The following is a 23,406-nucleotide window of genomic DNA, read 5'->3' as shown; positions in this document are numbered from 1 at the left end:
CCTCTGTCGTCCATCCCTCTCCCGCCTGAAACACACCTCGGCGCGCCCTTAACATGCCGGCGGGGGAGCAGAGCAGTGGCGGCCGCAGCGGGGCTGACTGTCCTCACTCCCCCCTCCTCCCCGTACCTCTCTGTCGCCTCCCCAAAGGTTCCTCTTCGCGTGAGGTGGGGGGGATGCCTAACCGCTATCTTCATGCCGCCTGAGGTGTGGGGGATGCCGTGACGCTAACTATTTGCATGCCGCTGCCACGTGAGGTATGGGGGGTGCGGGGGGGATGCCGACCTGCCCTCTAGCTTCATGCCTCACCCACTCACTAACTCACCCAGTCACTAACTCACTCACCCACCCAGTCACTAACTCACTCACCCACCCAGTCACAAACTCACCCACCCACACAGTCACCAACTCACCCACTCACTAACTCACCCACCCAGTCACTAACTCACTCACCCACCCACCCAGTCACTAGCTGAGACCCCGCTCACTAACTCACTTACCCGCCCTCACTAACTCACCCGCCCGCTCACAAACTTACCCACCCAATCACTAACTGACTAACTCACCCGCCCAGTCACTAACTCACCCAGTCACTAACTCACGCACCCACAGAGAGAGGGCAATGGGGAGCAGAGATAGGGGTTGAGTGGACAGAGAGGGGGAGCGGGACCATTCAATCCCGGGCAACGCCGGGTATATCAGCTAGTGGAAAATAAACAACAAATATACGGAGTGTACTCATGTTTGATTGACCCAAGCTTGAAGACGATGTCCAAATCCATATGTCCCTGGGACTCAAATCCTGGGGACGATAAGTCACCTGAAGTGGATGAGTCAATGCCTGGACACAATCTGGAGACGGCTTCAAGTATTCCACAATAACAATCCTGTGCTGGAAACGATAAGAATCCTATAGTGAACAGGAGTGTGGATGATGATGGTAAACCGCATGTAATCCAGAATGTAGGACTCCAATCCTGGGGACGAGAAGTCACCTGGTGTGGATGAGTCCATGCTTAGGCCGTTCGATCAGAGAAAGCAACTTAATGAAAAATCCTCGTTAAGCCCATATATATATCAAAGACAAAAAGAAGCGCCAGCTCCATGGCATAATATTGTTTGTAAAATTGACAATTTATTAAAAAGCAGAAAGTGGCCGCCAGGAATTGCACTCACTTCAAATAGTGAAAAAACATTCAAGGGAGACAATCTGTAAACCAGCTGAGACTGTAGGAGGGTAGAAAGCCAGATATTGCTGTAGATATACACAAGAGGTAAATGAGTATACTTATCCGTGGCTGGATGGAAGATGGTAGTCAGTTTAAGCAAGAGGGGTGGTGGTGTTAGGCAGGGACCTGAAACACCATCCGTAGTAGTAGGAAGATATCCAGTTGTCAGCTACTTCACTCCATGTGCCTGACGTGAAATCATAGTCCCAGCATTCAGACCTTAGAGCACCCAACGCCGCAATAACAACTCTGTTTTGCCCGGAAGTATCCTCTACCTTTCTTCGTGTGTAATAGGAAATTGGCAGACCTCGACACAGCCTCAACCTGCGGGATGACGTCACTACGTCTCTACGTCACGACGTCCTGATTAGTTTCGTCACGTGAGTGACTTTTTCAAAGGATGGTAGGTTGCTTCCTGCTGGAGCATTATATACCCTTAAGGGCAATCGCAGTGAGTTAGTTACAGCTGAAACACAGCGGCAGCTACCTATCATGCCGTGAAAAGGTTCATCAGCAAAGAACAGATAATTAGACATCTTGGATAACAATTAAATAACAATCAAATAATTAAAAAAATCTGTTACATATAGCAATGAACAAAAAATAAACAGATCTAAAATGACACTATATTAAGCTCCAAATCAATCAATGGTAACCTATATCATAAAAATTATAAAAAAACTTTTGTAATATATAAACTAAACAAAAGTAAACCATTTGAATGTTCCTGTGGCTATGCGCTAGATAAGTCAATTTATTAGATCAAATTAATTAAGTTTCAATAAAGCTAATATAAGCAGCATTTGCACACTGGAAGATTCAAGGCTATAGTACAATATAAAATAAACTTGCTACCATTGAAATCTTAGAGCAACCTGATATTGGACTGTATATAGGACTAGAGGTATTATGGATATAAATATAGATATAGCATAGAGATTGGGTTGATACACCAACAATAGGGTGAAAAATATATAGAATGTTAATATTAGTATAGCCACATAGGGTGACTTCTCGGCTATTCAATATTTTAGTCTGACAGGAAAAACTTATTAGGGCACTAAAAAATAGTTGCCCTAATAAACCGAGTGCATAGGGAATGCACTAGACTAGAATGCTGGTATCATTGGGGGGGGAGGGGGAGGGCCAGGGAGGGGAGAGGGGAGGGAAGGTTGTAGAATGTAGAGGGAAAATGGAGACACAGAGACAGCCCCCTCCCCTAATAGCCACTCCACCGCTCTAAAAAAAATAGCAGGACACCGATCTCTCATGCTTGGAGAGCTGGTGACGTTACCGCAGCGGAGAGGGGGGGCGGGGAGATGTGCCTGCAGCAGGGGGGCTAGGGGGAGGCGGGGAGATGTGCCGGCAGCGGGGGGAGAATTACCAACGAGGGGGGGGGGGTGGCAGCAGCGGGGGAAGATGTACCGGGGGGGGAGGGGTGGGAGATACATTCCCCGGTAGAAGCCGGGTACAAAAGCTAGTGTATATATGTGTATATATACAGTGTTCGACAAACCTATACATTTTCTTGCCCCGGGCGAGTGGATTTAACATCGTGGCGAGCTCCTATTGGCCCAAGCAGCACACGTTTGGTACTAGGTGGCGAGTAGATTTTTTTGTGTGGCGAGTAGATTTTTTGGTGATTTGTTGACCATAGGTATATATATATTTGCATACGCAGGGGCCATGTTACTGCCCATAGCTGTCCCTTTGATTTGTAGGAAAAAATCGTTCTCAAATCTAAAGTAGTTTTTGTACAGAATGAAATGTAAAATCAGCATAATGTATTCCGTGGGGATAGTATCCCTATAATGAGTAGTGAGAGCAGACCTGACTATATCTAGGCCTTCTTCATGTGGTATGATCGTGTAGAGGCTAGACGCATCTAAACTTACCATGAGTGGGAGATCGCTGCGCATCTTTTTTTCCCCTCCCCTCCTTCCCCCCCCCCGCCACCCCCACCCCACACCTCCACTTATATATGCAAAAAATATATTTTGGTGTACTGCTCATCTATATGATATAAGCATATTTATTATACTTGGAACTGTATAGTATTATGGAATACAGCATCATGCAGCTCATGGTCCATTGTTTTTGTTATATAGGTATATGGTTTAATTGTCACTAAGTATATGGTGTATTTTTACATGTCGCATATGATTGATTTCCTACGAAGCCGTTCTCCCTATACGGCGAAACGCGTAGAGCGTAGCCCTCAACGTGACATCCTGAGGGAGACAGTCTCCAGCTGATGCTCCGGTGGCGCCAAGTGTTCCGTCAAACCGGAAGTGACGTATCGGCATCCAGTCTGCAGCACAGGACAGATACCGGGGGAGAAGACAGACGTGCAGGAGGTCCACGAGGTCGCGACTCGGTGTTCCAACTCTAACCTGTTACCCACGCCTGTTTTACCTGGTATCTTGTAAGCCTTAAATTTTACCATTTGTGGATAAATTTTATTTTGGCTTTTTAACCTTGGCTCTGTTGTCTCTCTTCTGGGATATCGTTCTCCCTAACTATATGCTGTTTATGGACTATAATCCTTGATCCAGCACTCTGTTGCTCCTTGGAGCCCTACCATTTAATGTATTTTGTTTGTAAGCAGTATACACTATGGTATTTTTTTATATATTTTTTCAGGTATTGACGCTCCCCTGTTTTCGTTACATTGTACTCTGAGTGTGGACCCTGAAACAGTCCTACAAGGGTTTGAGTGTTTTTACTTTTATTTATTGCACGGTGATTTTATATAATTTATTTAATTTAATTTATTATTTTTCATTGTCATTTGCACATAGATATAGTGTTTGAGCGCCATCTAGTGTCTTTTATATGTATATTCATGACGACGTCTGACGTCATCACGGAGCGCCGCGCTGATGTCACCACGTGGGCTTCAATGTCGTGGAGCTGAGCAGGGAGGGGTGAGTATCAGAGGGGGCATGTATTGGTGTGTGTATATATATATTTGCTGTTCACTTGTATTTGGTTTGTATTTTTTCATTAGCGCTACCTATTGTGTTTTATTGTGTATTTGGTAGCCTACACCTTGAGAAAGACAGTATTACTGCCGAAACGTTGGATTCCTTGGCACATTAAACCCCTTTTCATTTGATGATTAAGACTGTGTGCCTGATTCTTCTTCTTCACTAGATTTTAAATAAAAACATCACCATCACAAATACAATTTCTGTGGCAAAACAGTGACAAAGAAGTTTCACTTAAAATGCACGTTTGGCGCGCACACACGTTTTTGGATAACTAATGCCTAATTTCACCTAATTTTCTAATTATGTATTTTTTTTGTCTTGTCTAGTACAAAGCTAAGCATCAATAATCCACCCATGCCAATACTGCAAGGTTGCTTTTAACAGTCAGGATTACCTCCTCAAACATCTGAAGTTCAAACATCCAAATCGAGTATATGGAAAAGATGAGGACAGAACAATCTTGCAACATTCCAATAAATATGACGGAAAATGCATCTTTCAACCAGTCAATGCAATTAATAAACAATGTAACTGCTTCTCATTCCAAAAAATATATATTTGCAGCTGCCACAGGAAAAGATCTTGCAGAAAGTGGGAAGAGTCTGACTTGGTTATCAGACCAGAACCTACAGAAGAGAACACAGACCGAGGAGAGACCGCATGTATGTGGGGAATGTGGGAAGGGATTTAGTGTGTTATCCAGGCTGATCAGACACAAGAGGACACACACAGGGGAGAGACCGCATGTATGTGGGGAATGTGGGAAGGGATTTAGTCAGTTATCCAGCCTGGACACACACAAGAGGACACACACAGGGGAGAGACCGTATGTATGTGGGGAATGTGGGAAGGGATTTAGTGACTTATCCAGCTTGATCAAACACCAGAGGACACACACAGGGGAGAGACCGTATGTATGTGGGGAATGTGGGAAGGGATTTGGTGACTCATCCAGCCTGAACAAACACAAGAGGACACACACAGGGGAGAGATCGCATGTATGTGGGGAATGTGGGAAGGGATTTAGTGTGTCATCCAGCCTGGAAATACACAAGAGGACACACACAGGGGAGAGACCGTATGTATGTGGGGAATGTGGGAAGGGATTTAGTCGGTTATACAGCCTGGACACACACAAGAGGATACACACAGGGGAGAGACCGTATGTATGTGGGGAATGTGGGAAGGGATTTAGTCGGTTATCCAGCCTGGACGCACAATAGAGGATACACACAGGGGAGAGACCGCATGAATGTGGGGAATGTGGGAAGGGATTTGGTGACTCATCCAGCCTGAACAAACACAAGAGGACACACACAGGGGAGAGACCGCATGTATGTGGGGAATGTGGGAAGGGATTTAGTGTGTCATCCAGCCTGGACACACACAAGAGGACACATACAGGGGAGAGACCGTATATATGTTTGGAATGTGGGAAGGGATTTAGTAACTCATCCAGCCTGGACATACAGTACACAAGAGGACACACACAGGGGAGAGACCGTATGTATGTGGGGAATGTGGGAAGGGATTTGGTGACTCATCCAGCCTGAACAAACACAAGAGGACACACACAGGGGAGAGACCGCATGTATGTGGGGAATGTGGGAAGGGATTTAGTAATTTATCCCACCTGATCAGACACAAGAGGGGACACGCAGGGTTTGGACCTATATCTAAAGCCAGACATTTTTAGGGAGAACCATTGACTAAGACGCTCACATATAAGGGCACATGTGTATCTGTATTACGCTAAATCACAATGAAAAGTGAATTAATTTATGGTGCATAAAACGAGCAGGTTATTTATATAATTCTTGCTGTTTGTGAATGCGCAAAACGGTCGTAGGGCTAAAGTGACGTCATCACGCTGACGGTCACGTGGGCGCTAATGGAGCTTGCTGGCAGCCCCCACTACTGGGAGAGTCGTTAGTAGCGCTAAACACTCAGTTACACTCATCGGGTATTAACCATACTGCCGTTTTTACAACTGCAACTATCAGGTTGTATTGTTTCTGCATATATTACTATTGCCCTTTTATTATTATTATATATTATTTATTATTATAGCCCTTGAATACCTACCTGTTTGCTTATTTAACTGATGCATTACGCACGAGTGTGGCTCTTACTAAGGTGATTTATTATGATCACAGCAGTGTGTATTCCTGTTGGGTTGCAGCAGTGTTAACTATTAAGTGTGGTCAGTGTTCTTCTATGTGGTATTTTACCTACTGATACTTTCTATTCTGCAATTGAGTTAGGTGAAGTGATTTTGCAGGGTTTAATTTGCTTGGAATTCTACTCATTTAGATATTTTCTATGGGGATGAATAATACTATATAAAGGTCCAATTAACCCCTGTCATCACCTGACTGCTCCTTATTTGCCCATTAGGGGATCTTTTTAGTTTATGTATAATAGTTGTAATTTTATCTATTTCGCCTGGTTTTATTTTGTATTAAAGTTGTCATTATTGTCTGTTTTACCATAGAGTAGCTTAGTGGTTCTTCTTCCTGTTGGTCTACATCAATTGAGTATATTATTGGTACAAGTTAATTTAACTGGCACTTAAAGTTACATATTAGACTAAGGAATTAGTGCAGTTGTGAGGGACTTTTGTGACCTCTCTTGGTCACTTTGTGTGTTTTTGTGTTTATTATATCAGTCTGAGCAATATTTTATTAAGAACATAGGAGATAAAAGACTTGCAGAATATAACTATCTGATTTTATTATGAAGAATGTACAATAAAAACTGTTTACCAGCAAGACATGTATTTTTATCTTTGAACCTGTTTTTTTTGTTTCAATTTTTTGTTTTTTGCGAGAATGACATCATATAACAAGTTTTAACATACATCTGTTACAACTTCACATTTTACACAAAGAAGAAATATTAAACATTATATTACAACATAAATAATACTCTTGTTGTCCTCTTTTGTTATATATTAACTTTCATCTGTTGTATTCTACAAAACTTTTGTTATTATTTCTTTTTAAATTTTTAACAACCTATTGCTGAAGCAGCCGCTTCCGGACATCTCTCTCTCAGAGAAAGTCAAGGATAGTAGAGAGAAAAGCAAGAAAGAAGAGGGAGGGGGGGGCGAGGGGGAATGAGAGGAGGGGGGGGACTTATTACCTCCAGTCTTGTGTGGCCCATTTATTCTTTTTATTGTCTGGCCATACTGACCAGACCTTATGGAATTTATCCACCTTTTGACCCAACTGTGCCGAGAGGATTTCCATTAATCTTATTTCCCTGACACTTCTCAATACTGCCTGCTTGGAGGGGGCGTTTATCATTTTCCATGCTGCGGCAATCGAGTAGCGGGCTGCTGTAAGGACATGACTTATCATTTTATTCTCTTGTGATTGTAGGCCCTCGATTGGTTTAGACGGCACCATGGCCAGTGGGTCCACCTCTATCTCTACCCCCAGGAGCTCTCGTATCATTGTTTGTATCATGATCCAGAACCCCTGAATTTTTGGCCAATTCCACCAGATATGAGCCATGTCTCCTTTTTGCCCGCATCCTCTCCAACACAAATCTGAGGACCTGGGGAAAATCTGGCTCAGCCTATTTGGGGTTAGGTACCAATGAAACAGAATTTTGTATATGTTTTCTTTTATAGTTGTGCAAATTGATGTTTTAGAGGCCACTTCCCAGATATCCTCCCAGTCGTCTCTGTTCAAGTCTAGGTTTAAGTCTTCTGCCCATTTGAGCATGTAGCTATGCTTAGATTGTGCTGCAGTTGACGCCAGGCCCAGATATACCTCAGAAATAAGACCTTTGCAATAATAGCCTCTTCTGCATAATCTCTCAAATTTTGTCATAGTCGAAAACACTGAGTATTTTGAGTCTGTTTGTAGGTAATGTTGAATTTGTAAGTAACCAAATACCAGTAAATTTGTAAATTTTATGTTTTTTCTCTAAATCTGGGAGTGCAAGAATCTTATCTTTGGATACAAAATCATCGGCTATTACCAACCTTAGCTCTTTATATTTACTAAGTCCCTTTGGGAGGCAGCCTGGGATAAACTCAGGGTTGCTAAATATGGGGGTCATTAGAGTGGGGGAAGATGCCAAATGATATTTCTCCTTGTTTTTAGTCCATATCTTCCATGTACACCTCATTACTCCCAGTTTTAATTTATCTGCTAGGCTCTCTCATCCGCCTCCCCCGGTCCAAAGGATTACCGGCAGAGAAAGGGGTCCTGCATAGGTAGACTCAATCCCGAGCCAACAACTTGTAGTTGGGTCGCTGTTCCTCATTATTCCTTGTTTTAGTTGGGCCGCCAAATAGTATTTAGTGATATCCGGGACTCCCAGACCTCCGCAATCTTTTGGAGCTAGCAAAATTGTTCTAGCAACCCTTGGTCTTTTGTTTTTCCAGATGAATTGAAAAATTCTATTCTGGATATTTTTAAGTTCTGCTAGTGGAATGTCTATTGGTAGCGTCTGGAAATAATATAGGAGTCTTGGCAGGATATTCATTTTAACTGTGGCTATTCTTCCTAGCCAAGAGATCTGATATTCGTTCCAGCTCTGAAGATCTTTTCGAAAAGAGGGGGATAATTGTATTGGCATAGGGTCTTAAAAGAGCTCGTTATCTGTATTCCCAGATATTTAATTTTTATCGAGCTCCATTTATAATTAAAGTTTGCCTGTAGCAACTTAACTTCTGATGCTGTTAATGAAAGGTTCAGTGCCTCCGACTTGTCCGTGTTAATGTTATATCCCGAAATGTTACTAAATTGGTCTAATTGGGATTGTAAATTCGGGAGGGACATCAATGGGTTGGACAGGGTTAGAATAATGTCATCGGCAAACAAGGATATTTTGTAAATTGTCTCTCCAATTTCAATACCTTTTGATATTCTTTTCGTCTCTAATTGTCGTTGCCAGGGGTTCTATGGAGAGGGCGAATAGAAGCGGAGATAGGGGGCATCCTTGTCGGGTACCATTAGTGATTTTTATTGGGTTTGAGTCTCCTCCTGGGAGTTTCACGACTGCTGTGGGAGTTTTGTATAGGGCTCTGATCTCCTCTAAGTATTGGCCTCTAAATCCGAATTTGATCAAAGTTTGATCTAAAAAGTCCCACCGTATCCTGTCAAATGCTTTCTCTGCATCTAGACTCAACAGGATAGCCTTTGTATTTGAGAGGTGTACATGGTCTATAAGGTTGATAATTTTTCTGGTATTGTCAGAGGCCTGTCTTCCCGAGACAAACCCCGCTTGATCTATATTAATTAGACTGGGCAATATTGGGATGAGTCGGTTTGCAAAAATTTTGCTAAAAAGTTTTAGATCCGAATTAAGGAGGACTATGGGGCGATAGTTACCGCATTAGAATGGGTCTCTCCCTTCCTTGTGTATGATTGCTAGATTTGCTTTGGACGTTGTTGTCGGAATATCTGCTCCCCCTAGAAACAAATTAAACATATCCAGCATATATGGGGTTAGTACCTTCTTAAATTTTTTGTAATACTGATTTGAAAAGCCATCCGGGCCCGGCGTTTTACTGGCTTTTTTTTTTTTTTCAACTTTAAGTTTTTATTGGAAAGTACAAATACAGCCATTGTTCCACAGCCCATTATCACATTTCCGGTTTTGTTAAACAAATATGAAAATGCTTCGGAAGCACAACCATTTAATACTTTACAAACAAGACCAGACGAACTTGACAGGGGGACAGGGGAAGAGGGTAGGGGGAGGGGATGGGGAGGGTAGGGGGAGGGGATGGGGAGGGTAGGGGGAGGGGATGGGGAGGGTAGGGGGAGGGGATGGGGAGGGTAGGGGGAGGGTAGGGGGAGGGATGGGGAGGGGGGGGAGGGGATGGGGAGGGTAGGGGGAGGGGATGGGGAGGGGGGGGAGGGGATGGGGAGGGTAGGGGGAGGGGATGGGGAGGGGGGGGATGGGGAGGGGGGGAGGGGATGGGGAGGGAGGGGATGGGGAGGGTAGGGGGAGGGGATGGGGAGGGGGGGGATGGGGAGGGGAGGGGATGGGGAGGGGAGGGGGGGGATGGGGAGGGGAGGGGATAGGGAGGGGGGGGAGGGGATGGGGAGGGGGGGGGGTGTAGGGAGGCCAGGCTTAGTTGTAGCTTTTTCGCTGATTCTTGGCCCACTTGTTAGGCCATATCTAAGGAATTTAGCTGGGGCAGGTCCTCCTAAGGATTCTTTCTAATATTGGGTTTACCCTACTCTGTGACCACGTGAAGGTCTGCTAACTGTGCGTCACTACGTCGTTTTGTCTAATCTGACCTTAAAGGAGACCGCACCTAGGTTAATTAGTGCAAGATCGAGGTGGCGTCCACTCCGGGGATGTCTACCTGGGTCAACCATGGACTTTTAGAAAATTTGTGCCGGTGTCATTAACTAAACTCGTTAATTGTTCCATCCGGCAGACATGCCAAATTCTGTTTTTGATCTTTGGGATATTTGGTATCTCCTGCTGTTTCCATAGTGCTGCGATCTCGCATCTTGTGGCAGTGGCGAAATGCGCGATTAATTTATGCGACGCATTTGACAGACCCTGAATCCGCCTGCCCAAAAGGAACAGCCACGGGTCCAGGTGGATCTCCAAATCGAGAATCCGCTGAATCCAATCTCTGATTTGTTCCCAAATAGGGGCCACCTTAGTGCAAGACCACAGCATATGTCGGAGGTCTGCTGCTTCCCCACACTGTTTAGGGCAGAGAGGGGAGTAGCCTTTTACAAATTTCGCTAAGCGCGTCGGAGTGTAATACCACCTCATAAGGACTTTATATGCGTTCTCCTTTAATGTGGTGCAGATTGAGCTTTTCGCCGCCGCCTGAATAATTCTGTCCCATTCGTCGTCCTCTAAAGTCTCTCCTAGGTCAGATTCCCAGTGTCTCATGTAACTCAGTCTATTGTCAATGGGCGACTTCTGACAGATCACTTCCCTGTACATTCTAGATGTGAGTCCAATTGTGTCCGTAGCTCTAGAACACAGCTGCTCGAAATTTGTTCGCGCCGGTCGAATTGGCGTCTTATTATAGAAATCTCTGATCTGGAGGTACCTAAAAAATTCGCTGTTTGGGATATTCTTAGAGGATTTAATTTGATCAAATGTTTGTATGGTCGTTATGCCCTCCAGATCTAGTAGCCGGGATAAACCTTTCTGTGTCCACATCAGGAAGTTTTTGCTATTCAGGCCCGGAGCAAAGTCTGTGCTGCCCACTATTGGTGTCATTAGCGATGTTTTGGTGGTCAAATTACATTTGAATTTCGTGGCCTCCCAAACTTTTAGTGAATTGACCATGGTCTGTATCGGGTTGTGCATCTTGCGTACCCCTGCTTTGGGTAGCCAGATTAAATTTTGGAGTTCAATTGGTGCACAGCATCTTTTCTCCAACTCAACCCATCTCCGTAAGCTTGGCTCTGTGTGCCATTGGAAAATCTGCCCTAATTGGGCTGCTTTATAGTAGGCCTGCAAGCAAGGCACCGCTAACCCTCCGCCTGCTGTGGGACGTTTTAATATTCCCTTATTGATTCTTGGGTTTTTCCCGTTCCAGATAAATTTCATAATTTTTGACTGGAGGGAGAGGATGTCCGCCTGCACCAAAGGGATAGGGAGACTCTGGAAGAGATATAGCATCTTTGGGAGGAGATTCATTTTCACGCTATGTATCCTCCCAATCCATGAGATACTCCCCTTCATCCAGGTTCGGAGATCCTCCCCCAGCATCTTTATGATCTTGGGGAAATTTGCTTTATATAATGTTTTGTACTCCCTTGTGAGATACACCCCTAAATATTTGATAGCGGAGGGTTGCCATTTGAACTGAAAATTGAGGTCAATCAGCTTTTCGACTTCTTTTGGTAGATTAATATTGAGGGCTTCTGATTTAGACTGATTGATCTTAAATCCCGAAATTTGGTTGAATTTACCCAATATGTTGAATACATTGGGAAGAGATGTGAGAGGTTTGGTTAGTGTGAGAATGACATCGTCCGCATATAGAGCGGCTTTGTGCATTTGGTCTCCCACCGGGATACCAGAGATATCTGGGCTATTCCTAATGTGTGCCGCCAAGGGCTCAATACATAAGGCGAACAGTAATGGCGACAGCGGGCACCCTTGACGAGTTCCGCTTTTGATTTCAAACTGTTCTGAGGGGAAACCTTGATATCTCACTCTTGCTGTGGGGTTTTTATACAATGCCAGGATGGCCTGCAGGAGGCGTCCCTCAAAGCCAAATGCTCTCAGTGTTTCCGATAAGTAGGGCCAATCTATTCGATCGAAGGCTTTCTCAGCGTCCAGACTTAACACCATGGAGTGAATTTTTTCTTTTTGGGCCAGATCAATTAGGTCAATGATTCTCCTGGTGTTATCTGCCGCTTGTCTACCTCCGATAAACCCTACTTGATCCGTGTGTATTAACCCGGGAAGAACACTACCCACCCTGTTGGCTATAAGTTTAGAGTATATTTTGAGGTCCGAGTTAATCAGTGAAATGGGCCGGTAGCTCTTACAGTCTGCCGGGTCCTTTCCGGGTTTATGGATCACCGATATTGAGGCTTGGAGCATTTGTGCTGGGAATGAGGCCCCTGCTAAGATTTCATTGAATAGCTTCAACATGTGGGGGGCTAGAATTTTTAAATATTTCTTGTAATATAAGTTTGAAAAGCCATCTGGCCCTGGGGCTTTAGCCGGTTTTAGTGCTTTGATGACCCCAGAAAGTTCCTCCATCGTGAAATCCGACTGGAGTGCCTCCCTGTCGCATCTCTTCAGAATGGGTAAATGTGCCTCTTTTAAGAAGGTCCGTAAATCTTCCTTTGTTTTTGGGTTATGGGTTACCTTATCTCCATTGTATAATACTTCGTAATACTTTTTGAATTCCCCTGCTATGTTCACTGGGATGGAGGTAAGGTCCCCATCTTGGTTTCGAATCGCGTGAATGTGATAATTTGGAAGCTTATTTTTTAGCTTATTGGCAAGTAGTGTGTCAGGCTTGTTGGCTTTTTCAAAAAATTTCCGCTTGGACCAGGTCAATTCCTTCTCAGCCTGGGCGGAGAGGAGGAGGTTAAGACTAGTTTTAGTGGCTAGTATTTGGGTCAGCGTGTGGGCATTTTTATTTTTTTTTGTGAAGGGAGGAAAGCTCCGCTAGCTGTTCCTCTAGCTTCAAAATTTTACCCTCCCGCTCTCTTTTCCGCTTAGCGGCCAGATTCATAATGACCCCCCTGAGGGTGGCCTTATGGGCCTCCCACAGTGTGGAATGTGTAGCCACGCTCCCCTCATTTTCCTCGAAGTATTGTGTAATCTTTTTCCCAATTTCCAGCTGTAGGGCTGGGATTTTCAGCAAGATTTCGTTTAGTTTCCAGTTCGCTCTGGGTCTGTCTAGTGGAATTAGTGTGCACCGCAGCTCTATAGATGCATGGTCAGACCATGAAATTTCATGGATCTCGGTGTGAGAGACCCCAGGGACCATTCTGTTGGATACAAGGAAGTAATCTATCCTGCTATATGTGTCATGTGGGTGTGAGTAGAAGGTGTATTCTTTCTGTCTCTGGTGTTGTTCCCTCCAGATGTCGAGTAGCTGGCAGTCGCATAGGCCCTGTCTAATTGTTAGTACGTCAGATCTGTGTGTAATTTTAGTGGATGTACATCTGTCAAGGTACTCCCGTAGAGCCCTGTTCAGGTCCCCGGCGACAATGATATTGCCTCTGGCCACTTTGTTGAGTTTTCCAAAGAAGGTAGAGAAAAAACCTGGGGCTGTCTCGTTAGGGGCATATATTATTGCTAAAGTAATTGGAAACCCTTGGATTGTCCCTCTTACTATGAGGGATCGTCCCTCTTTATCTTTGAAGGTCCTATCAAGTACGAACGGTATTCTTCTATGAATTAGTATGGCCACCCCTTTTTTTTTGACCTTTGCGGAAGACAAAAAGTGTGTCGGGTAGTCCCTATCTAGGAATTTGGGGTAGTTGTCTTGGGAAAAGTGTGTTTCTTGCAGGAACAGAATTTCTGCCCCTTTGCGCTTATAATCTCGCAAGGCGATTCTACGTTTGGCCGGGCTGTTAAACCCCTTAATGTTATGTGATACAAGCCTGAGTTCCTTATTCATTTGTGAGTATGTGATGACTTTGCTGCTGAATTCTGTTCCGGATAGATGTCCCTGGACCAAATTCCCGACCGTCTCCTCTTCTCGAACTGCGATGCCTCACTTCGCCACCTACAGGGAAACACAAGGGGGAGCACACAAGAGGGTACACCTGGGGGGGCACACGAAACACTAGACAAGACAAAAGACAGTAACATTCTCGTCGTCTCAGCGCCGCCGCCTCTTTGACGAGATCATCGCCCTTGGGAAACTGGGCTCCTCTCCAAATGTCCGGAGGAAACGTGGGATGAAGTTTACTCACCCCCCGCGCCCAGTCCCCGAGTACTTCACTAGGGCCTAGGAGAACCACCCTCCTCCCCCCTAGTGCGTGGCTCATGCGGAGTTAAGAAGCAGGTCCCTCTCCCTCTCCTGCCTCGCTCTCCCTAAACTTGAACTAATGAAACCTAGTATCTACTATGTATAACCAGCGTCTGCCCTGGCTTTGATCACCCCTATAGTATATCCGGTTAATCCCTCTGTGTCCTGACCTCAGCAACCTGCGATTCTTTGCGATTCCCCTAGTACTCTTCCTCCTTCCTTTTGCTTTCAATCTTCCCTCTTGACCACCGCTGTCTATCTAAACCTTTTGTCTCCCTACTACTCGCTTCCTTGCCCCTATCTCCACCTGTCTTCCTCAACCTACTAACACGACCCTACGTCCTTTGCTACCTAGCTCCTCCTATCCTACATCACGTCCCCCTACCCTCCACTTCCAGTCACCACTCCTCCTGTCCAGCTTGCACCTTTCTATATCTTTCTGATTTCCTCATTTCTCCACCTTTCTTTTCCTTACTTCCTATCTTCCCTCTTACTCCTCTTCCTTCGCTCCCCTCTCCCTCTTACTCTTTCCTTCCTCCCTGCCCCATTTTAAATTCAAGCCTACTTCCTTACTCCTTCTTACGATTTTATCTCCTAAAATGTCTTCTTTTCAGCTTATTTCCTCTCCTCCCCTTGCTTTCCCCCTCTGACTACCTCCCCCTCTTTTACTCACCCTGCCCTTGTTCGCTTACTGGGACCGCCGCTACGGCGCTATCCTACTGCTTGTCCCTTTCCCCTTCCATCTTTCTGCACTGCCCAGCTTCAGTTTTCAAACTGCCCGCGACGGGACGGTGAGGTGGCTAATTTAGGCCTGCGCGGGTCGACCGGCATCTTCTGGCCGACTTTGGGGTCCTACAGCAGTCCACGGTCTTTGGTGGTGACGTCATCTGGCCACGCCGGTAAGGGCACGTCTCGCGCCACCTCCAAGATGGCGTCGCTCCTTCCGGTGCGCCTCTGTGACGCGTATCCGGGGGGCGGCCATTTTGGAAGTCGTCTCTCACCAGTGCGGAGGTGCGCGCACCTGCTCCTGCTTCCCGCTCATCGCTTTCTCCCGGCTCCTGCGTTTCATTGTGGATTCCCGCCTTCTGGGTCTGCTTCGCCATCTTGTGTTGGGGACCGCCATTATCTGCCAGGTAGGCCACACTTTTTCTCCACAGGGGTTCTGTTTCGTTGCTGGTTGCCTGGACTCCGGACATCTGTTATTGGGGTGTCGGGGATCCCCTTTCTTTCACTCGGGGATGCGTTTCTTTATTTGGCGGTGTCTTTAATGTGACCCGAACTCTAACATATTAGGTGATGGAACTTCACCAACTTTTAACATAGAACTGATTCTTTTTATTGATCCTCTGGGACCTTTATGTTGGTGCTGCTCCCCTTTGCTCCCTTGGGGATCTTGCCCGTTGGTCCCATATCGGTTCTGGGAGGGCATTGTTGTGGTCGTCCGCTGCCGGGGCCTCCCCTAGGCCCAGCTTATGGAGGAAGGCTGGCCCCTCATCTGGTCCTCGCATGGTGGTCATCTTGCCGCCTCTTGTTACTTGGAGGCTGAAGGGGAAGATCAACCTATACCTCACCCCCTTATCCCTCAGTGCCTTGGTGATCGGCAGCAGGGCTCTTCGACGAGCAAGTGTCTCCGGGGATAGGTCTTGATAAATACAGTGGCGACACACTTTATTCTCGCTCGGCTAGTCCCGCGAATTCGGGTATACCCAGGTGTATTCAGGTTTGTGATCGTTTTCTGCCAGAGTGCATTGCGTTATTTTCCCGGCAGGGATTTAAGCATTTTATTCCGGCTGGCTGCAATACTGCAATGCTGTGTAAAAACACATGGGGGCGCTTGCGAGCTGTTCTCTTTGAAGCCGTCCCCTATAATGAATTGTAATGCAGTATATATACTGTATATATATATATATATATACTGTATAACAACAACCCCTATAAGCCCTAACATACAGTACTGTACACATACAGTACTGTATATGCACATACATAAATGATACTACTGTATGGGCGGCGGGGGCGAGATGTGTTTGCAGCAGAGAGAGATCCGCTGCTCTCTCTCTGCGCAAACATCGGCACATTAAAAATTATTTGAAATACATTTTTATTGATAGTGTAGATGTGCAGGGGGTCTCCGGAGCTGAACCGCGTTGGTTTCAGGTCTGGGGACCCCCTGCTCCCAGAGATACAGCCCCCTTTATGAGGTGCCGGTATCCCTCTGCTTGGTTTAAAGGTCCCGATCACGTGATCGCGGCCTGTAAACCAAGCAGAGCAGAGGGATACCGGCACCCCCTAAAGGGGCCTGTATCTCGGGGAGCAGGGGGTCCCCAGACCTGAAACCAGTGCGATTCTGCTCTGGAGACCCTCTGCACATGTACAGTATAAATAAAACACATATATAAATAAACACTCGTTCTTTACCTTAGCGGCTATGCGCTATGGTAAAGAAGCAGAATTTCTGTATTTTAATAATATTGTACAGTGAGCAGGGGGTTCCCTGAGCCAGAAATTAATGCTCAGGGACCCCCCCTGCTCCTGCTCAATATTATTAAAAATACAGAAATGCTGCTTCATTACCATAGCGGATAGCCGCTAAGGCAATGAAGGGGTTAACCCACCGTGCCCGCTTTATTGTGTGTAGTGGGGATGGGTGAGGGGGGTATTTGGCCCTTGGTGTGAGTTTAGGACTTGCGGGGGGGTTGCGGGTGCACTTAACCCCTTCACGACCGTAGCAGTTAATACCGCTACGGTCATGAAGGGGTTAAGCCCTCCCGCTACCTCCCCCGCAAGCCCTAAACAAGCACAGTTGGGGCTAATACCCCATTCACCCACCCCCGCTACCCACAATAAAAAAAAACTCACACAGCAGCCGCCAAAAAATAAATAAATCTAAATAAATAAATGACAATAAATACATTTGAAATACATTTTTATTGATAGTGTAGATGTGCAGGGGGTCTCCGGAGCTGAACCGCGTTGGTTTCAGGTCTGGGGACCCCCTGCTCCCCGAGATACAGCCCCCTTTATGAGGTGCCGGTATCCCTCTGCTTGGTTTAAAGGTCCCGATCATGTGATCGCGGCCTGTAAACCAAGCAGAGGGATACCGGCACCCCCTAAAGGGGCCTGTATCTCGGGGAGCAGGGGGTCCCCAGACCTGAAACCAGTGCGGTTCTGCTCTGGAGACCCTCTGCACATGTACAGTATAAATAAAACACATATATAAATAAACACTCGTTCTTTACCTTAGCGGCTATGCGCTATGGTAAAGAAGCAGCATTTCTGTATTTTAATAATATTGTACAGTGAGCAGGGGGTTCCCTGAGCCAGAAATTAATGCTCAGGGACCCCCCCTGCTCCTGCTCAATATTATTAAAAATACAGAAATGCTGCTTCATTACCATAGCGGATAGCCGCTAAGGCAATGAAGGGGTTAACCCACCGTGCCCGCTTTATTGTGTGTAGTGGGGATGGGTGAGGGGGGTATTTGGCCCTTGGTGTGAGTTTAGGACTTGCGGGGGGGTTGCGGGTGCACTTAACCCCTTCACGACCTATGAAGCACTGAAGGTGAAAGATCCCTCTTCCGGTTCCGGTTCACGAAGGTGATCCATGTGACGACGCCATTGACTGCGGACGGATGCTGGTGATAGAGCTGCAAGGCACATGAGAGCCTATCTCATACATGCTTTTATTTGCTGTATTCTTGTGAGTGGCCATTTGTCAGATTTTATGTTCATTCAATACATTTTTATTGTGGTAATGCACTAGGTGTGCGCCTGTTTCTTTTTTGTTCTTTTTTCCAGATATCACTAGGGACTGGTGATCCCTTTGGAACGGGCTGCAAGAAACCAAAGACATTTCCACTGGAACAGGACTTTATGTATTGAAGGTTTTTTATTATATATTTTTATCTTTTGACAATTTTTTCTATACATTTTTCATTAATAAATATATTTTTTAGATTTTTTACATTTTTTCCTTTAGGGTTGTCAGGAGATTGCATTGCTATTTGTAATTTTTATAAAGTTTTATCATAGTGTATTAGCCCTATCTAGCTGCCCCTTCAAGCCTATCTAATTAGCTATTGTCTCTCCTACTATTATCTATAATTAACTGGATATTTAGCGGCGCTACTTCATATTGTTTTCTTGTTATATATATATATATAGATATATCTATCTATATATATATATAGATATATACAGTATATATATACACACAGTATATACACACACATGATGAACCAATATACAAATACATGTAGAATGGTTATCAAAATCATACTGTCCTACAAATAACGCTTCTCTATACAGACAATAATAATAATCCATTTAATAATCCTAACTGATCTTACAATATAAAACATAACATTCCAATCCACACAGTACATTGCATTTACATTGTATAAATGATGCATAAAATCTATGCACCATATACATTCTGCAAATGAATGTTAACAATATAATTGCAAGCTACTCTACCAGTAAATACAAACACTTCCAAACATGTCAACTATTTTAACCAATCAAGTAAACAAAAATCAATTTATACTGTAAGTACCAACCAGAAAACACAATTTAAAACCAAAGCTAACCCTTACAATACCAAGGATTACATCTATCTAATTGTAAAAAACCTTATACATTATACACAGCATTGCAATAAACAACATACATGATGAACAATACAGTACATCCCCTGTATCTCCCTGCCTTCAGTGTAATCTGTTTAAAGCCCCCTCCCCCCTAATGTTTCTGTTAAACAGATTACACTGAAGGCAGAGAGATTTAACAGAAACACACATTAGGAGGGAGGGGGCTTTAAACAGATTACACTGAAGGCAGAGAGATGTTTCTGTTACCAGTAAATCTCCCTCCCTGCATTGCTGTCAGTGCAGTGTATGTAAATGTGGGGAGGGGGGGGGACCCAATGTGCATACTGTGAGGTCTAACCACCCTCACCCCCTACCCACATACCGTTACCCCCCCCCCCCCATCCTGGCCATGGCCCCTCCGCTTCTGCAAAACAGACACAAAAATTAAAACGTACAAAGTAATGTCCCCTAACCCCTTAATCACCATAGCGGTTATTAATCGCTACAGTCATGAAGGGGTTAACCCACCCTCACCCACCACTCGGGATGCCTACATACCCTCCCACACTAACCCCCCCCCCCCGTGAGGCCTAACCACCCAGTCAGTACCCACAAGGGAGGCCTACCCACATACCGTTGGGGAAACACCCCACCCCCAGTACCCACAATAAAAACAGTACAACGACCCACAATAAACAGCATTATATTTATTAAATACATTACCCACCCCCTGTGCCCCCCCATAAATACAAGATTTATCCTTTTACATACAGGGTTCATAACGCAGCCCCACGCTAGTCCCCGGTGGGCTGGCAGGGCACCTGGACAGACCTACAGTTTACCAGCAGCCCTTTTTACACAGGTTCTGGAGGCCTGCTGATGGATCCTGCCAGCACCATGGCCCCCAGGTGGTCTCCTTGGGTCACCGTGAGCCACAATTGGGTCCCCATGGAGGCCCAAGGATGTCTGGGAGCCTCGGGTCAAACCCACAGGTGTCTGCGGGGCCTCTGGTGGTTCCCTCGGGGGTCTGGGGAACTCACGGGTGCTCACTACGGGTCCGCGGTGCCCCCACAGAAGTGGGACCACACATCATCATCCCCGCACCTACGGGTCGGCGGTGCCCCCACAGAAGTGGGACCACACATCGTCATCCCCGCAGACTACGGGGCCGCAGTGCCCCCACAGAAGTGGGACCACACATCATCATCCCCGCATGTGTCACCCGTGGAACCACCAGCCTGATACCCTTGGGATACCCGAGAATACCCGGAGGGGGTCTCCAGAGGTCCCACGCACAACCATGGAACCAACCCTGAATGTAAAAAAAATAAACCTGGCCTATACATTCAATACATACACCCTCCCCCCCAACACCTACAGTACAATAATGTGCAAAATAACTATTATCCAGATATGGATAATAGATTAATTGCCCATTATTAAAAACATTAACTAGCATATACAAATAAATAAAGTACTACTGACCTCATCAATACGAAGTGTCCGTCGCCAGCGCCTTCCTTCCTTCTCTTGCCCACACAAGACATAGCCAATACCAAGCCAATACATTGCAAGTACATTCAGATATCAATTAACCCCTTAAACACCTTATCGGATAATAACCGCAAAGGTAATTAAGGGGTTAAGCCACACAGGCACGATACCCACCCTTCACCCATGAATTTGTACTGTGGCTTCATCATGCAACTATATATATATACTGTATATATATATACAGAGAGACAGAGAGAAAGAGAGAGAGAGAGAGATATATACAGTATATATATATATACACGTTATATACACACCCATGATAAACCAATATACAGTACAAATAAATGTAGAAGGGTTATCAAAAGCATACTGCCCTACAACCAAACACTTCTCCATACAGACACTACATTAAAATCAATTTCCTTTAAAAATCCTAACTGATCTCACAATCTACTGTATCATCACAAACCAATGAAAAACCTCACATTCCAATATATATGATGCATAAAATCTATGCACCATATACATTCTGCAAATGAATCAACCAAGTAAACAAAAATCAAAAGCCAATACATTGCAATTACATTCACATATCAATTAACCCCTTAAACACCTTATCAGATAATAACCGCAAAGGTGATTAAGGGGTTAAGCCACACAGGCCCGATACCCACCCTCACCCATGAATTTGTACAGTGGCTTCATCATGCAACTATATATATATATATATATATATATATATATATATATATATATATACTGTATATATATATACACAGAGAAATATATATATATACAGTATATATATATATATATATACACAGTATATATATATATATATATATACACACGATGAACCGATATATAAATAAATGTAGAAGGGTTATCAAAGGCAATGTCCTACAACCAAACACTTCTCCATACATACACACTAAATTAAAATCAATTTCCTTTAATATTCATAACTGATCTCTCAATCTAAATCATCACTAAACCTCTGAAAAGCCATTTAAACAACTTACATTCCAATATAAATGATGCCTAAATATCTATGCACCATATACATTCTGCAAATTAATCAAACATGTAAACAAAAATCAATTAGCAATCATTATTTACATCCCTAAACAATTCACACTAGATCCCGAACAATAAAACCATTAACAAATTCACGCCTAGAGCAGAACAATTAAGCCTTTGAAAAAATATAAGTACCGACAAAAATACAACCTTTACAAACCAAGCCTATCCCTGACCTTCCTCAAACACACAATACAATACCAAGGAATACATTTATCTAATTTTAAAATACTTTAAACTCACAGTAAAGCATAGCAGCATACACAAAATAATTTAAAACACATCTAATCCAGCTTTTAAAACAACATCATTTCTTACCCTGTACTGTACTGTATGTATATATCTCTCTAGACATATATACATACATACATACAGTGGCAAGAAATGATATACCACAAAAAAAAAAAATACACATGTTAAAAAAACCTTTTGAAAAAATTAACAAGTTAAATAAAATACATTTCTTTACTGTAGTTCACTTACCATTACTTGCCCCCACCGACTCCCATTGCGCAGCTTACTCACGAACCAATCCACGATCAGGAACCCATAAAATAAAAAACCATAAAATAATAAACATTATTCTAAAAATCCAAATCAATCCACGGGTCTTCTATTTGTAATCCATCTTCATCTGTGTTCTTCTTTCTTCTATCTCCTTCCAGCGGGGCGGGGCAGGGTCTTCTCCCCGTCTGCGGCCACGCCCTGGTCTTCTTTCTTGGCCGGAGGTCCTTCCTCCGCGGCGTCTGGCTTCAAAATGAGACGACATAGGCTTTTAAAGGCTTTTAAACACTAACAGCACTTACCCACACCCCTCACCCAGGACTTATCCAGTCCTTAGTGCCTGTTTGTGCCTAACCAGCATCATTGTATGCTTTAACAGGGTTTGGAGCACTATTCCCTAGGCACTCCTGTGAAAACATTGTGGATAGCTCCCCTTCCTGGCAGACTCACTGACTGTTTAGTCAATGAGCCGTGATGTCATATCCAGGGGGTGGGACTTAGTGCTCTGGGTAATAATTTGCATGAACGCAGGGCTATTTAGCTGCACAACCTTTGGTGTGTCTCTCCCCCCCTTGTACTGCCCTGAGGAAGCGGCTACATGAAACGTGCACGTTTGCAGATGGGTGCACGCGCAGGACTTCTTCACACACGAGTCAGCTGACGGCAGTGTTCGTCAACAACTGCAGCACGCTATTTTTCAAATTAGGTGCTTCTCTGCGATCGGATGATCTATAGGGAGCCCACACGAACCAAGATACCCTTCTCCCTGCTGTCACGCGGTAGCAGTAAGCTGTTTATTTATTTCAGCATTACCATGTATTTATCTCCTACCTCTCACTGAGTACTGATCCTTTAGAGATCAACTCTGACAACAGAGTTGGTGTTGGGTCAGTACTGTTTACCACCTTATAGATAGATTGGTTATCATACACACCACCTACCTGAGAGATGCTGAACAGATTCACAAAAACATGGAGAAGCTTAAATAGTCATTAAGACCTTTAGGGATCATGGAGTCTATTTGTACTCCATGATTGTACAATCCACCTGCATTCTCTGCGTAACAGAGCCTGT

The 23,406-nt window shown here is 44.6% G+C and overlaps 1 protein-coding gene and 1 long non-coding RNA gene across 3 annotated transcripts in view; both read left to right on the top strand.

The window, feature by feature from the left end:
* The window catches only part of LOC142466784 (uncharacterized), a 22,557-nt gene extending 15,447 nt beyond the window's left edge, over positions 1-7,110 (top strand). The window contains exons 3-4 of one of the 2 annotated variants that reach the window (XM_075572195.1): positions 4,028-4,153; positions 4,546-7,110. In XM_075572195.1, the coding sequence (XP_075428310.1) occupies positions 4,654-5,442 (789 nt within the window). In that variant the 5' untranslated portion in view covers positions 4,028-4,153; positions 4,546-4,653 and the 3' untranslated portion in view covers positions 5,443-7,110. The remainder of the gene's footprint in view (positions 1-4,027; positions 4,154-4,545) is intronic. The other variant, XM_075572194.1, reaches the window with a different exon arrangement.
* Positions 1-23,406, top strand: part of LOC142466799 (uncharacterized) — a 303,033-nt gene that overhangs the window by 73,032 nt on the left and 206,595 nt on the right. The window lies entirely within an intron of this gene.

Source organism: Ascaphus truei, chromosome 15 (genome assembly GCF_040206685.1).
Source record: "Ascaphus truei isolate aAscTru1 chromosome 15, aAscTru1.hap1, whole genome shotgun sequence".
In the NCBI taxonomy this organism is placed as follows: domain Eukaryota; kingdom Metazoa; phylum Chordata; class Amphibia; order Anura; family Ascaphidae; genus Ascaphus; species Ascaphus truei.
This window is presented reverse-complemented; position numbering and strand designations above follow the sequence as displayed.